We start from the raw sequence: 12,235 nt of genomic DNA, 5'->3' as shown, positions 1-12,235 counted from the left end.
CCAAAGTAGGGTGTACAAGACAGATAATTTTGGCAGGAAAAACGTTAGTAAAGCTTGTGGATGGTATTCTGAAAATGCATCTGTACTCAGACATGCCTCAACAGGACTGGAAATGTGTTTCTCAACGGGGAAAGTGTGTAAAGTTCTACAATCTGTAGGGAGAAAGCAGGTAGGCCCTCACGCTTCTGACTCTGCCTGCTACTCAAATAAATGTCTTTCTGCACTCAGTCATTTCTGGTACAAAATCCACTAGACAAGCTGGATGGTGAATCTTCAGGTATAGCAGCAATTGGTATTGCTACACCAGTGCTGACTCCTAAACATAGACAAGGGTAAACCAGGGTTCAGGGTGAACCGTAATTAGCTCAAATCAGTGCAGAACCTAGATTGACCTTGTTTATACCAGTGCAGCTACAGTGAAAGTTGGTAATCCTTTGCTGAATCAGGGCTATTCCTAAGTGTGGACAAGGCCCTAGCAGGTTACAACCAGGGCAAAATGTGGAGCTGCAGCTGCAACACTCACTTTTATATATGCACACCAGAAGCAAGTCATGTATTTGGATTTGAAAAGGGTGGGTGCTGCATCAAACTCTCAAAATAAAAACCTTTACTAGCTTAAAAAGAGAAGCTTTTAGATATTTTTGACTGATGCCTTCTCTAAGGCTTTGTCTATACTATGGACCTTACAGTGGCACAGTTGTACCGCCGCAGCTGGGCCACTGTAAGCTCTCCTATGTAGTCGCCCTTTTGCCAGTGGGAGAGAGCTCTCCTGCCAGCATAATTAAACCACCCCCAACGAGCAGTGGTAGCTATTTCGGCAGCTGACCGTCTCCTGCCGACATAGTGCTGACCACACTGGCACTTTTGTTGTGAAACTTGTGTCAGTCGGGGGTGGGCGGGGGGGTGGTTGTCACACTCCTGATTGGTATAAGTTTTGCCGACAAAAGTGCTAGTGTAGACAAAGCCTAAGTTACAGGAGTAAGTACGGAGATGGGCCCTGATGGAGTTTGACTGCTCTGATAGCCGGGACTTGAAGTGTAAAACTAACAGGGCTAATGGGAACAATGGATCTTCAGTGAGCTAACCAGGCTTCAATAATCTTTCAAGAACAGCTAGCAACGATTAAGCAGCATAACAGCAAGTTTTCCAAAATCAGGTCACTAAGCTGGATACAGAAACTTGTGTGTATGAGAGACAATAATTACAGTATTTACTCATCAGCTTTACCATCCCGACTATTCTCAACTACAATATGTACTTTTAAACAATGCACGGATCACTAAACAATCATAATATGTTACAGTCTCTGGGATATCTAAATTAAACACACAGCCTGAAGTAATTCCTGAAGTGTCATACTCAGCACAATATTATTACATCAGATTGTCGGGGTTTCTCTGCACTGTACGATGCCTGAGTCATCACTAGATATTAGTCCTTGGTACCTCTTTGCATTTCATGCAATATCTGCCGAGCAGGTGAACTTCATTTTGTTTGCACTTGTGATTTGAATAAATCTGTTGGAACCAACTAATAAAACAATATAAGTATTAGTAACCTCTGTTGTATATTGTATGTTTACCATTGTATTCAGCCCTTTCACACAGTTAACGCTTACTGGTGGAAAATTTGTCTCTGCTCAATGTATTAATGTAACCTTGTGTTAAAATATTTTAGCTCTGATTAATCTAAAAGTTACTGGGGCTAATCCAGTGCTCTGTTACACATACACAATCCCACTGAAGCCACAGGCATAACAAAATTGAGCCATACAAAATTTCTAATGTGACACTAACCAGTAACATAGGGCAGTGCAAACTTGTCCTAAACAGATTACACCCTATCGCAACTACTACATAATGAGTTTAGCTGCCTAGCAACCAAAGCACAAGAATACCAGGTAAAATGGATTAGAAACCTCTGATTTGTCCCAGATAAATGTAACTGGCCAGCCAGTGAGGTTAATTTGCACTGTAGATCTCAAATGACACCACCCTGAGCTATTATCACACAAGACATTTACTAGCCTGTTAAATAAACATGGGGGTGGGGGGGACTTCTTTAATGCAATCAAGAACTATTTTTTTCTGCTTACAAACATTCTACTTCTTAAAGGAACTCTGTCAGGCTAAAAATCATGTATCAAAACAAAAAATATTACCTTTGTTACTTATACCACCTTACTTTAAAAAATAAAGAGCTTTTATAATCTTATTTACTTTTCACCATTTACACTGTCTGTTCAGCTTTCAGTACTTCACTTTTAGGAATAAAAATAGACTAGTCCATTCCAGTTCCTCGTTCTCATGCTATCCATAATACTGCAGTGTGTGAATTGTGAAAACTGCATGGGAATATTTACACAAACAAACAAACATTTAAACAAACAGAAACCGGTTTGCACTGTCATTTAAATAACAATACATGCCATTTCTATTAATATTAATTTCTGTATGTTTATTTTTTAGCATAGCCTAATTTTTGGATGCAAATTTCCTGATAATATTGACATTTTTAGTCAGTAGTCAGGGAACTAAGGCATAGATTCTAATGACTTATTTGTTTCTGGTATCAGGGGCCTCATTGTACTAGGTGCTGTACATACATATAGTGAGAGATTGCCCCTGCCACAAAGAGCTTACAGTTTAAATAGACAAGGCAGACAAAGGATGGGAAAAGGAAGAATTATCATTCCTATTTTACAGATTGGGAACTGAAGCAGAGGATTAGGTGGCTTGCCCAGGTCACAGGAAATCTGTGACAGAGCTGTAAACTGAAACTGAATCTCCTAAATTGTAGTCAGTGCTTTAAATACAAGAACATCCTTCCAACAACAACAATGTGCTAGGAGCTGTACAAACACAAAGGACGAAATGGTTCCTACACCAAAGGGCTCACAATCTAAGGGTATGTCTATGGACAATGGCAGGGCTGTGGTCCTGCAATGTGCCACTGTAGCACTGCAGTGTAGACCAGTGGTGGGCACGCCAGGGTAATCTGCTGGTGGGCCACCAGACTGTCTATTTACATTTGCACGGCCACCTGCAGCTGCCAGGGGCCACAGTTTGCCATTCCCAGCCAACAGGAGCTGCGGGAAGCAGCGCAGGTTGTCCACCACTGGTATAGATGCTTTCTACATCAATGGAAGAGGTTCTTCCATCAATATAGGTAAGCCACCTGTCTAAGATGTTGACAGAACAATTCTTTCATCAACCTAGCTGCACCTACAATGGGGGGTTAGGTGACCTAACTACGTTGCACAGAATGATCTTTGTGTCTTCTGCACAGAGTGAGTTGACATCCCTGCTGAGCATACTCTGATAAGGTGAAAAATGGAATCACTTCCATAATACGTGAATGCTAAATGATACTATCTGTTCGTTTTATGGTTTTATACTGTTGTCCTTCATCCCAGTATCCAACTGCCTGCCACATAAGAATCAACAGCAATAGCAAAATCACTAGTTCATGTTGTCTCAGGTTCTTGTCCCTTTTCTGCTGAGGTCAGGGTTTTCTTTTATACATCCATCCATAGATAATTACCTTTCTTCTGACACTAATGCCCCTCTTCTGATAACAGCTCCACCCCTTCTTCTGATACTAATGTCTTGCTTCCGACATCAGATTTTCCCTGTCAAGTGGTAGCAGAATTCTGAGGTCCTGCAGGCTGCCTTCCCAGTGGAGGGAAATCAGTGGGAATACCCTAAGTTTAGCTTGTTTCATGTACACATATAGACACACCTGTCCTGGAACAGAGGCAGTCACAAACAGCATGCAGGAAATCCCCTTTTCTAGAAATCTCCCTGTTATCTGCCACAGATTCTCTCGAAGGAAAACTGTGTAACAAAACTACCAACAACACAGTATTTCTTGAAAGACTAAAAGCTTACCCGGATACTAAGAACCCCCCCCCCCCCACACACACACACTTGTAGGACTCTATACTTGCACCATGTAGTGAATCATGTTTCAACAGTTCACTCTTGAATCTTTCCTGCTTGTCCTACCAATAAACAGGGGCAAAATTATATTACCCAATATTATTTTCTCTACATTCTCCATTCGCAGGTGAAGCATGGTCTACCAGTCTGAAGAAAGGATTGAGAGCCAGAAACCTGAGTTCTAAGTCAGACTCTGGTAGTGACTCATTTTTTTTCACACTAGGGGAAGTCACTGATGCCAAAAGTTCCCAAAGTGACTACTAATTTTGAGTGCCCAACTTTAGACACCTCTGAAAGCCAGACTCAAAGTGTCAAGTTGGGTATTTAAAATTTGAGGAAGCCAAAATTAGCGGTCACTTTTGGCCTTAATCTCTTTCATTTGTACAACGGAGATAACAATGCCTACTGATTTCACCTTCATGGCAGGGCTGTTCTGGATATTAATGTATGTTCATAAAGCACTTTAAAGATGAAATAAATATATTGTTTAAATTACTGAAATTTCTCTTCCAGAAACCTGGTTTATAAATTAAATACAGAAGACCAATGAATTGGATAAATATGTATTAAATGAGTCACATCATGACCTATAAATGACAGATAGCATGAAAGTTCAAACTAGCCAGTTTATTCCTCTTGCCACTTGACATCCCACATCATTTTAATGAAACTTTTACGATAGATAATGCCATCTGTAATAAGGACACAGTATTCTATGCTCCCCCCACCTTACGAGCAGCTCTTTATTCCTATTATTACTGCTTCATGCCCAAAGTACAAGCTGACTTCTAAAGATAAAATTTAACAAATCTAGATTTCTTAATCACAAACATGATACATGTGCACAAATGTATGAAGACATACACATTACATATTCATATTAAAATGTGTGACTATTTTCTAACAGAATGGCAGAAATGTATTAAATGGCTAGATTTTTCTTTAGAAACAACACACACTATGCTTGGAGAAGTACTCCAGTATAGAAGAGAGGAGAGATGATTTTGTGGTTAAGGCACTAAACGGGGACTCCGGAGACCTGTGTTCAGTTCTTAGCTCTCCCACAGACTTCCCGTGTAACATCTCTCTGTGCCTCAGTTCCCCATTTATAAAATGGGGATAATGGTTACTAACCTCATGAGGGCTTGGGGGAATAACTATACTCTCATTCATATTCATGAGGAAGAAAAATTTCCAATGCAAATGCACTAGAAAGCTGACTTTAAACATTCATCAATCCATCTGTTAAAAACTAATTTTCATCAAATTGTCTTGATGTTAACATCTCAGTATAATTAATAGATTATAAGGCAAAAAGGGACAATTATGACCATCTACTCTGACCACCTGTCTATAAAACAAACCACATTTGAAGCATCTAGCATCCTTCCTTCTTCAAATTATTCAAGCATAACATTTCTAATAAAAATATATTAAAAGCATATTTTATTCTATGTTCAAGTAACTTCAAAACACTGAGCTGGTTTTGATCAATCTTTTAGAAAAGTTTACCTTTAGGTTTGAAACAAAACATGAAAAAAATTCAGCAGCAAAAGGTTGTGTTTTAGGAAGTTAGGAACAATTCCTTTCATGATATTACCGGTATTTTAATTTAATTATTCAACATCTCCCCCAGCATTATTTGTTCAGTTTATAAGATGGGTGAACAACAGATGGGAGTTTCACAAAAGTTTTCAAATATCTTTTAATTTTCTTCTAGTCTCCCAGTTCAGCAAAACACATGCTTAAATCCATCCCCATTCACCAAGAACTTCAACACGTGCTTGGCTTTGATGTCAATGAATCTAAGCACTTGCTTAAAGTAAAACACATGCTTCCATGATTTGCTCAGTTGAGATCCTTGTACAGATTATGGTTCCAATCTTGAAGTCAAATGGGAATATTCATGTAATTAAAGTTAAGCATGTGTGTAAATGTCTGCAAGCTATGGACCCAATGTATGCTCTTCTCATCTTCTGGGGAGGCTGTTCGACACTGTTGCCAGTCAAAACCGAGAAGTATTGTTAAAGCAATATTAATATGTAAGTTAGCATATTAGCATCCATTTGACCTAGTTCCTGAATTGGGCCCATGGCTTTCCAAAATAATTTAAAATATTTTCCGTAGTATAGCAATGATGACTAAAGGATAATTTAGAAAAACATCTTAATGAAAAGGATATCTGAACAGATTAAAATGTCTACCTTATGAAGAGACAAGGTAGGTTTGGTAATATCTTTGATTGGACCAACTTCTGCTGGTGAAAGAGACAAGCTTTTGAGTTTATACAGAGTTCTTCTTCAGGTCTGCTCTGTGTAAACTCGAAAGCTTGTCTCTTTCACTAATAAAAGACAAAGATATTAGCAAACCCACCTTCTCTCTAACATAAGGAACCAACATGGCTACAACACCACATTATGAAGGCAAACACTACAGTGTGTCTTGCCATGCAATCTGTACTGAGCAACTTCTCTGCACTGTCTGCATAGGTTTAATTACATTTTACAGTATGGAAGGGAAAGCTCCCACCTTTTAGAAGTGTTAATTTTTGTGGGGAAGGAAATAAAAGATAAAACGAAGTTATTTACTGAAAACAAACATCAAGCACTTTAATACAGTGCCAGCCCTCCCCAGTATGAGCAATAAGATATATCTGAATTGTAAAATTTAATTCCAGCAGGATCATTATTGTAGGGCCCCGTTCTGAGAGGCTCAGAACCTTGATCTCTTACTGCAGACAATTTTAGTCTAAATAATTAATCCGACACTTACGTCTGAAACATTTTTGGCTCTACTGTGCAAAAGACTTTGTCTCAGCAAAGCTATTTTTATTGTACACTGTGCTTGTTTAAGAACTGCTTCCCTACCTGGTTTTTTATTGGAGCTGAGCAAATAATTCAGTGAATAATATAGCTGTTTTCCCCCCAATTCACACACAGTTTACAATTTTTGCAGATGTATTAATTATGTTTATGTACAACTTCTACAAAGAGTCCTTTGTAGATTGTTCACAAGCAGTTCTTTGAAATATTTCATTATTGAGATGTGTTGCTTTGTTTTGACTGGACACATAGGTCACATGGTATTTTTTCTGTTGTTTAACAGGACGAGCTTAATTCTTAACGACTCAGGTTTCTTGTGAGAATTACAAGCTCAGCTTTTGCTCTCTGCTAATATAACATTTGAGTGAAATCAACCCCTGCATTGAATGCCAGCAAAAGGTCTATGCATGATTAAAGTTTCACATAAACCAATGGGGGTCCCCACTATTTCCCATAGGAGACTGTATCACAGTCAAATATATCTCACTGTGTCTTGGAACAACACTTGTTAGGTGTCTAGACTAAGGACTGTAAATTCGTTAGTTCACTCAAGTTACTTAGTTATCAGTTCATTCAAGTTTTAACTGACCACAAACTCTAGTCTAGTTATTCTCCTTGAGAGAGGGGAAGTATTGAATAGTCTCTTTGGTGGAGAGATGGCCTAAATGGAACCAAAGGGGGAGGAGAACAGAGGACTGAGAGGATGTCAGTGGGAGCTATATACAAATTTGTGAATCTCTTACACTGGGAAATGGCTTGGAGAGCGGGAAGAAGGCAATTTAGGCACAGATATTCCATAATTGCATGCATCTAATTACCACAATTGCACGTAAAGCCATAGCAAATTCAAGTATAAGTCAGGTAAACATTTAACTGCTCATTTGTGCATATACATTTTTGGTTCTGCTGTGCAACTAAACAGTAAGATTTTTGTTATGCCTAATGTTGGTTTAATGTCTTTGAATTAGGTACAATGGGCTAATTCTTCCTGGTTTAATTCCACTTATTTTAATAGAGTTACACCAAGGATGACTTTGCCCCAAGAATTCAAATATCATCCTTTGCTGAAAAAGAACCCTGAACTCAGGACTTGGCTGGTAAGTAATATAACGATTTTCAAGTATTCTATTTTATATATATCCATTTATTTATGTATTAATACATTTTAAGTCTAAATATTGTGTTTTCTCTAAGGACCAAATCCTGGTCCCATTTAAGTTAATGACAAAATTTACATGGACTTAAATGGGGTTAATGATTTGGAACATGTAATATTTTAAAAGAACTTTTTAAGGTTATGGATATTTTTAAGGTTTTAACCAGATACAATAATATGTATATTATTTTGTTGATATATTCTATCAACAAAACCGCTTATTCACAAATTAGGCTTTATTCTGCAGTCCTTAGGCAAAACTCCCACTGAAGTCAACAAGGTGACACAAAGTACAAGAGAACCTTTATCTACCAGGTGAAAAACAGACGACTGTTGTCTGCTCTGCTGCATGACAGAGAGAAATAAAGGGCTATGGGGATGAAGTATGGAAATTAGCACTGAACAGGACTAGTCTCTAACATCCTAATTAACAGTTTCAGAGAGTCTAAACAATTCACTCACCATCCAAACAGAATGTTTCAGATTACAGAGTGCTTACATTTTGGTAGCAACCCCAGTCTGCAAAGGGATTCCATATCAGAATCCCTAACAGTGAACACACAGTCGAGAAGGGAATAGTTTAGGGAGTAAGGATCTTATTATCAGCTTTTGCTGTCCTCCTACCTCATGGACAGCATTAGTTTTATAGGAGTTGATTTGAAGGGCAACATATCTGCCTCCTCTTCTTTTTGAACTCTGCAAACATCAGCTTCATTTTACAGCGTAAGAAACTGAAAATATGAACCGCAGGAGGGTTCTCCTGTAATCTTATTTCTGTCAGAGTTAACGAAAACAGAGTTTTAATGAACAATTTGGCTCTCTCTTTCTCTGCATACTGGACACTAACAACATTTTTATTTCAGTTATGTAAGCCACTGATATACCCTATTATCGTACATAGAAAGGATAACTCAGTAACCTATTGTTGTTTCTCTACTGCCATCTTCTGTCATGTACAAGGCAACACAGTATTTATGCTGTTTAATAATGGCACTATATTTGCTATGAAGATTCTGTCTGGGCAAGCAGAGCTGGATATACCATTTTCCTTTGATTTCTTGACAACATGCAAGTTAAAAGTAGAGCCCATTCAAATTTCATGCTTCTGAGGCGTCACTGAAATCCTCCAAGAAATATTTCAAAACACTATGTATTGGTACCTTTTATGCAGCTTCATTTTGAACTGCAAATACTTAACAATACTGTTGTACAGCTCTCTTGATGAAAGTTAATCAACAGGCTTATTTAGCATACCTTGGTCTGGAAGCAGCAGTAAAGTTGTGTTAGATAGGGATGTTTCCGTGCTAATGCCAGAATTCTCTTTTCTGTCATTGTACAGTCTACATCATCATCTTGAAGGATGACATCTTTCTTTAAGACTTTCACCGCATATACTTCATCTTTACCTTTTAGCTCAGCTAGCATGACCTAGAATCAGTAGAAATCTTTGCTTATATAGAGCACAGACAATCAGACAAATATATTATACGTGACAAATTTAAATGCAATAGAAAAAATGTGTGTACAGATTTGAAAAGTACAGAGCAATTGAAAGGATAACTGCACTCACACAGCACTCTCAGGTTGTCTATTTTATGTAGCTAAGTAGCTGAAGAAATTCACATTTTAAAATGGACACTTTTAGTAGAACTTTGAATATCAGCCACGCAATGTATGCTTCGTTCAGTTTAGTTAAGAATGCAGGCCGTTAAATCCTTGTTATCCAGTACCTTACAGCTTGCCTTCTCTGCCCCACTGCTGAGATCTGGAAAACAGGGAAGGGGGCAAAGCTAGAGCATAATATGGGTTTAGTTCCCCTTTTGGAAAGTGCTGCAACAATGTTGTCATTCAAAATAACAATGCACATCACTGTGACAACCTGAAAAGAGCACCCAAAATCAACATCTATTTGAGGGAAAAGTCCTGTCCCATTCAAACCTGAGTTTGGCTTGTCTGGGCATGGTACAGAGGTACTCTATGGAGACTGATTGGGGTATTGAGGAATAAGGAGACAAAGAGCTGCTCCAGAACTGGTACTGCAGGAACCCCTGTATAGGCAGAGACCTCTTTATTTTGGAGGAATCAAGCGTGGATCTGTGTAGCAGCAGATTCCCATGTTTCATCCTTACCTCTTACTCACTACAGAGCACAGCACACTGAAAAGGTAATTACTGTAGTTCTGTATAGCTCCAGCTCCGCACATTCCCTTCCACCTTCACTCGCTTTCAATAGTATGTCTACACTGTGAAAAAAAACCTGTGGCAGCTGGCCTGAGTCAGCTGACTTGGGCTCGTGGTGGGACTCAGACTGCGGGGCGATAAAATTGCAGTATAGATGTTCGGGCTTGGATTGGAGCCCAGGCTCTGATACCCTTCCCCCTCACAGAGGCTCTAGCCTGAGCCCAAATGTCTACATGGCAATTCAATAGCCCTGCAACCCCATGAGCCTGAGTCAGCTGACCTGGGCACTGAGGCTCGGAGCTGTGGGCTTTTAATCACAGTGTAGACATACCCTCTGCAGTGCGTATGTCTACATACCCAGAGTGAGCCCCCTGAGAATTAAAGCTATGAAGCATGCATGGTGTTTTCAGCCCTTCCACAGGCTCCTGCTTCTTCCACTTAGTGCCGCAGAGTGGAACTGCACCGGTTCTGCTGCCTAAGGGAAAAGATTTGCCAATTTGGAAATAATTACTTCTTGTTTCCACATGCCCTCACTATTATCTTCTTAGTGCTACCTCTGAACTCCAGATAAATCCTTGCAAGATACTCACAGTGAGGAAGATCAGACCAGTCAGTAAATTATCACTCATTATTTTTATTCACAGAATTATAGAAGATTAGGGCTGGAAGAGACCTCAGGAGGTCATCTAGTCCAACCCCCCGCTCAAAGCAGGACCAACCCCAACTAAATCATCCTAGCTAGGGCTTTGTCAAGCCGGGCCTTAAAAGCCTTTAAGGATGGAGATTCCACCAACTCCCTAGGTAATCCAGTCCAGTGCTTCACCACCCTCCTAGTGAAATAGTGTTTCCTAATATCCAACCTAGACCTCCCCCACTGCAACTTGAGACCATTGCTCCTTGTTCTGTCATCTGCCACCACTATGAACAGCCTAGCTCCATCCTCTTTGGAATGCCCCTTTGGGTAGTTGAAGGCTGCTATCAAATCCCCCCTCACTCTTCTCTTCTGCAGACTAAATAAGCCCAGTTCCCTCAACCTCTCCTCACAAGTCATGTGGCCCAACTCCCATAATTCCATTAATTATTTCCCCTTTTCTCCCTCCCAAGAAGTATGCTAAAATATTAACAGCTTAATTAGTGTGCATGCAAATCTGCATGCAGAAAATACCTGCATGCTCATTTTTCAAGCACTAGCACCAGTGAAAGCAGCCAGTAGATCAACACCTGTGTAGGCATGTGATGGAATTTATACAAGCTTCACTCATTCCAAATTCATTTGGTCAACTCAAAGTCAAACTCAGCCAAAACCACAGAGCTTTGCAAGGTTTTCATCAAACCATTAATGGGCTCATGTTTGCTCAAAATATAGTCCAGGCTCACTCAAACGTTTAAAACACTGAGTGAATCTTATCTGGGTTTCACATCAATAATGAAACCAAAATCAGGTGAGGTCTGCCTGGCTTGCGGGGGGCAGGGGGGAATTGTTATAAAATCTTAGCACAGCTCCAGCCTTCAAATCATTTTTGCTTCCTTTGTTGAGAAAACCATGATTTTACTATTGCTAGCGTTGAGGGGCACAATGCAACTATCGCAGAACGAACTGGATTATATCTTGGTCTCTTTCATCATCAATGAAACCATCAGGCTGCTGCTACTCAGCTAGAGAAGGGATGGAGACCAAATACAACTTAATTTTCACATGGCATGTGGAATTTTTAAGGCTGGAAGTTGGACAAAACAACCACCCATCATTTGCCTTGCAAAGTGAGCAAATTTGAAGTGGAAATCACCTGGAGAGAGAACAAACACAGAATCCCGTAATGTCATTTCTATACTCCTGCTTCCTATTGGAATACACCCACTGTTGTTATTTGCCCTGTCAAGTAGTATTTATTCTACGTTTAGTTAATGCAATTTCAATAGTGAAATCTTGACATCTAGTTCAAATCTCTTAGCCCTCATTTTTTATAATGATTTAAACAGTAAATTAATTCTATCTGATCAGCAGGATACATATGCATGAAAATTACTATTTTGAAAGCTGACTATCCCAATAAGAAAGACAAGAAAGAAACCCCTGTGGTGGGAGCACGTTAGGCAATATTAACATTAGTATTGCATACAGCAGAGTCAAAAATA

At 39.3% G+C, this 12,235-nt stretch overlaps 1 protein-coding gene across 1 annotated transcript in view; it reads right to left on the bottom strand.

The window, feature by feature from the left end:
* Positions 1-12,235, bottom strand: part of PRKCE (protein kinase C epsilon) — a 507,843-nt gene that overhangs the window by 161,570 nt on the left and 334,038 nt on the right. Inside the window, exon 10 of the mRNA XM_077811974.1 lies at positions 9,174-9,347. Within this exon, the coding sequence (XP_077668100.1) occupies positions 9,174-9,347 (174 nt within the window). The remainder of the gene's footprint in view (positions 1-9,173; positions 9,348-12,235) is intronic.

This window comes from Eretmochelys imbricata, chromosome 3 (assembly GCF_965152235.1).
Source record: "Eretmochelys imbricata isolate rEreImb1 chromosome 3, rEreImb1.hap1, whole genome shotgun sequence".
NCBI classification, from domain to species: domain Eukaryota; kingdom Metazoa; phylum Chordata; order Testudines; family Cheloniidae; genus Eretmochelys; species Eretmochelys imbricata.
The sequence above is the reverse complement of the archived record's forward strand: the minus strand, read 5'-3'. Positions and strand labels throughout refer to the sequence as shown.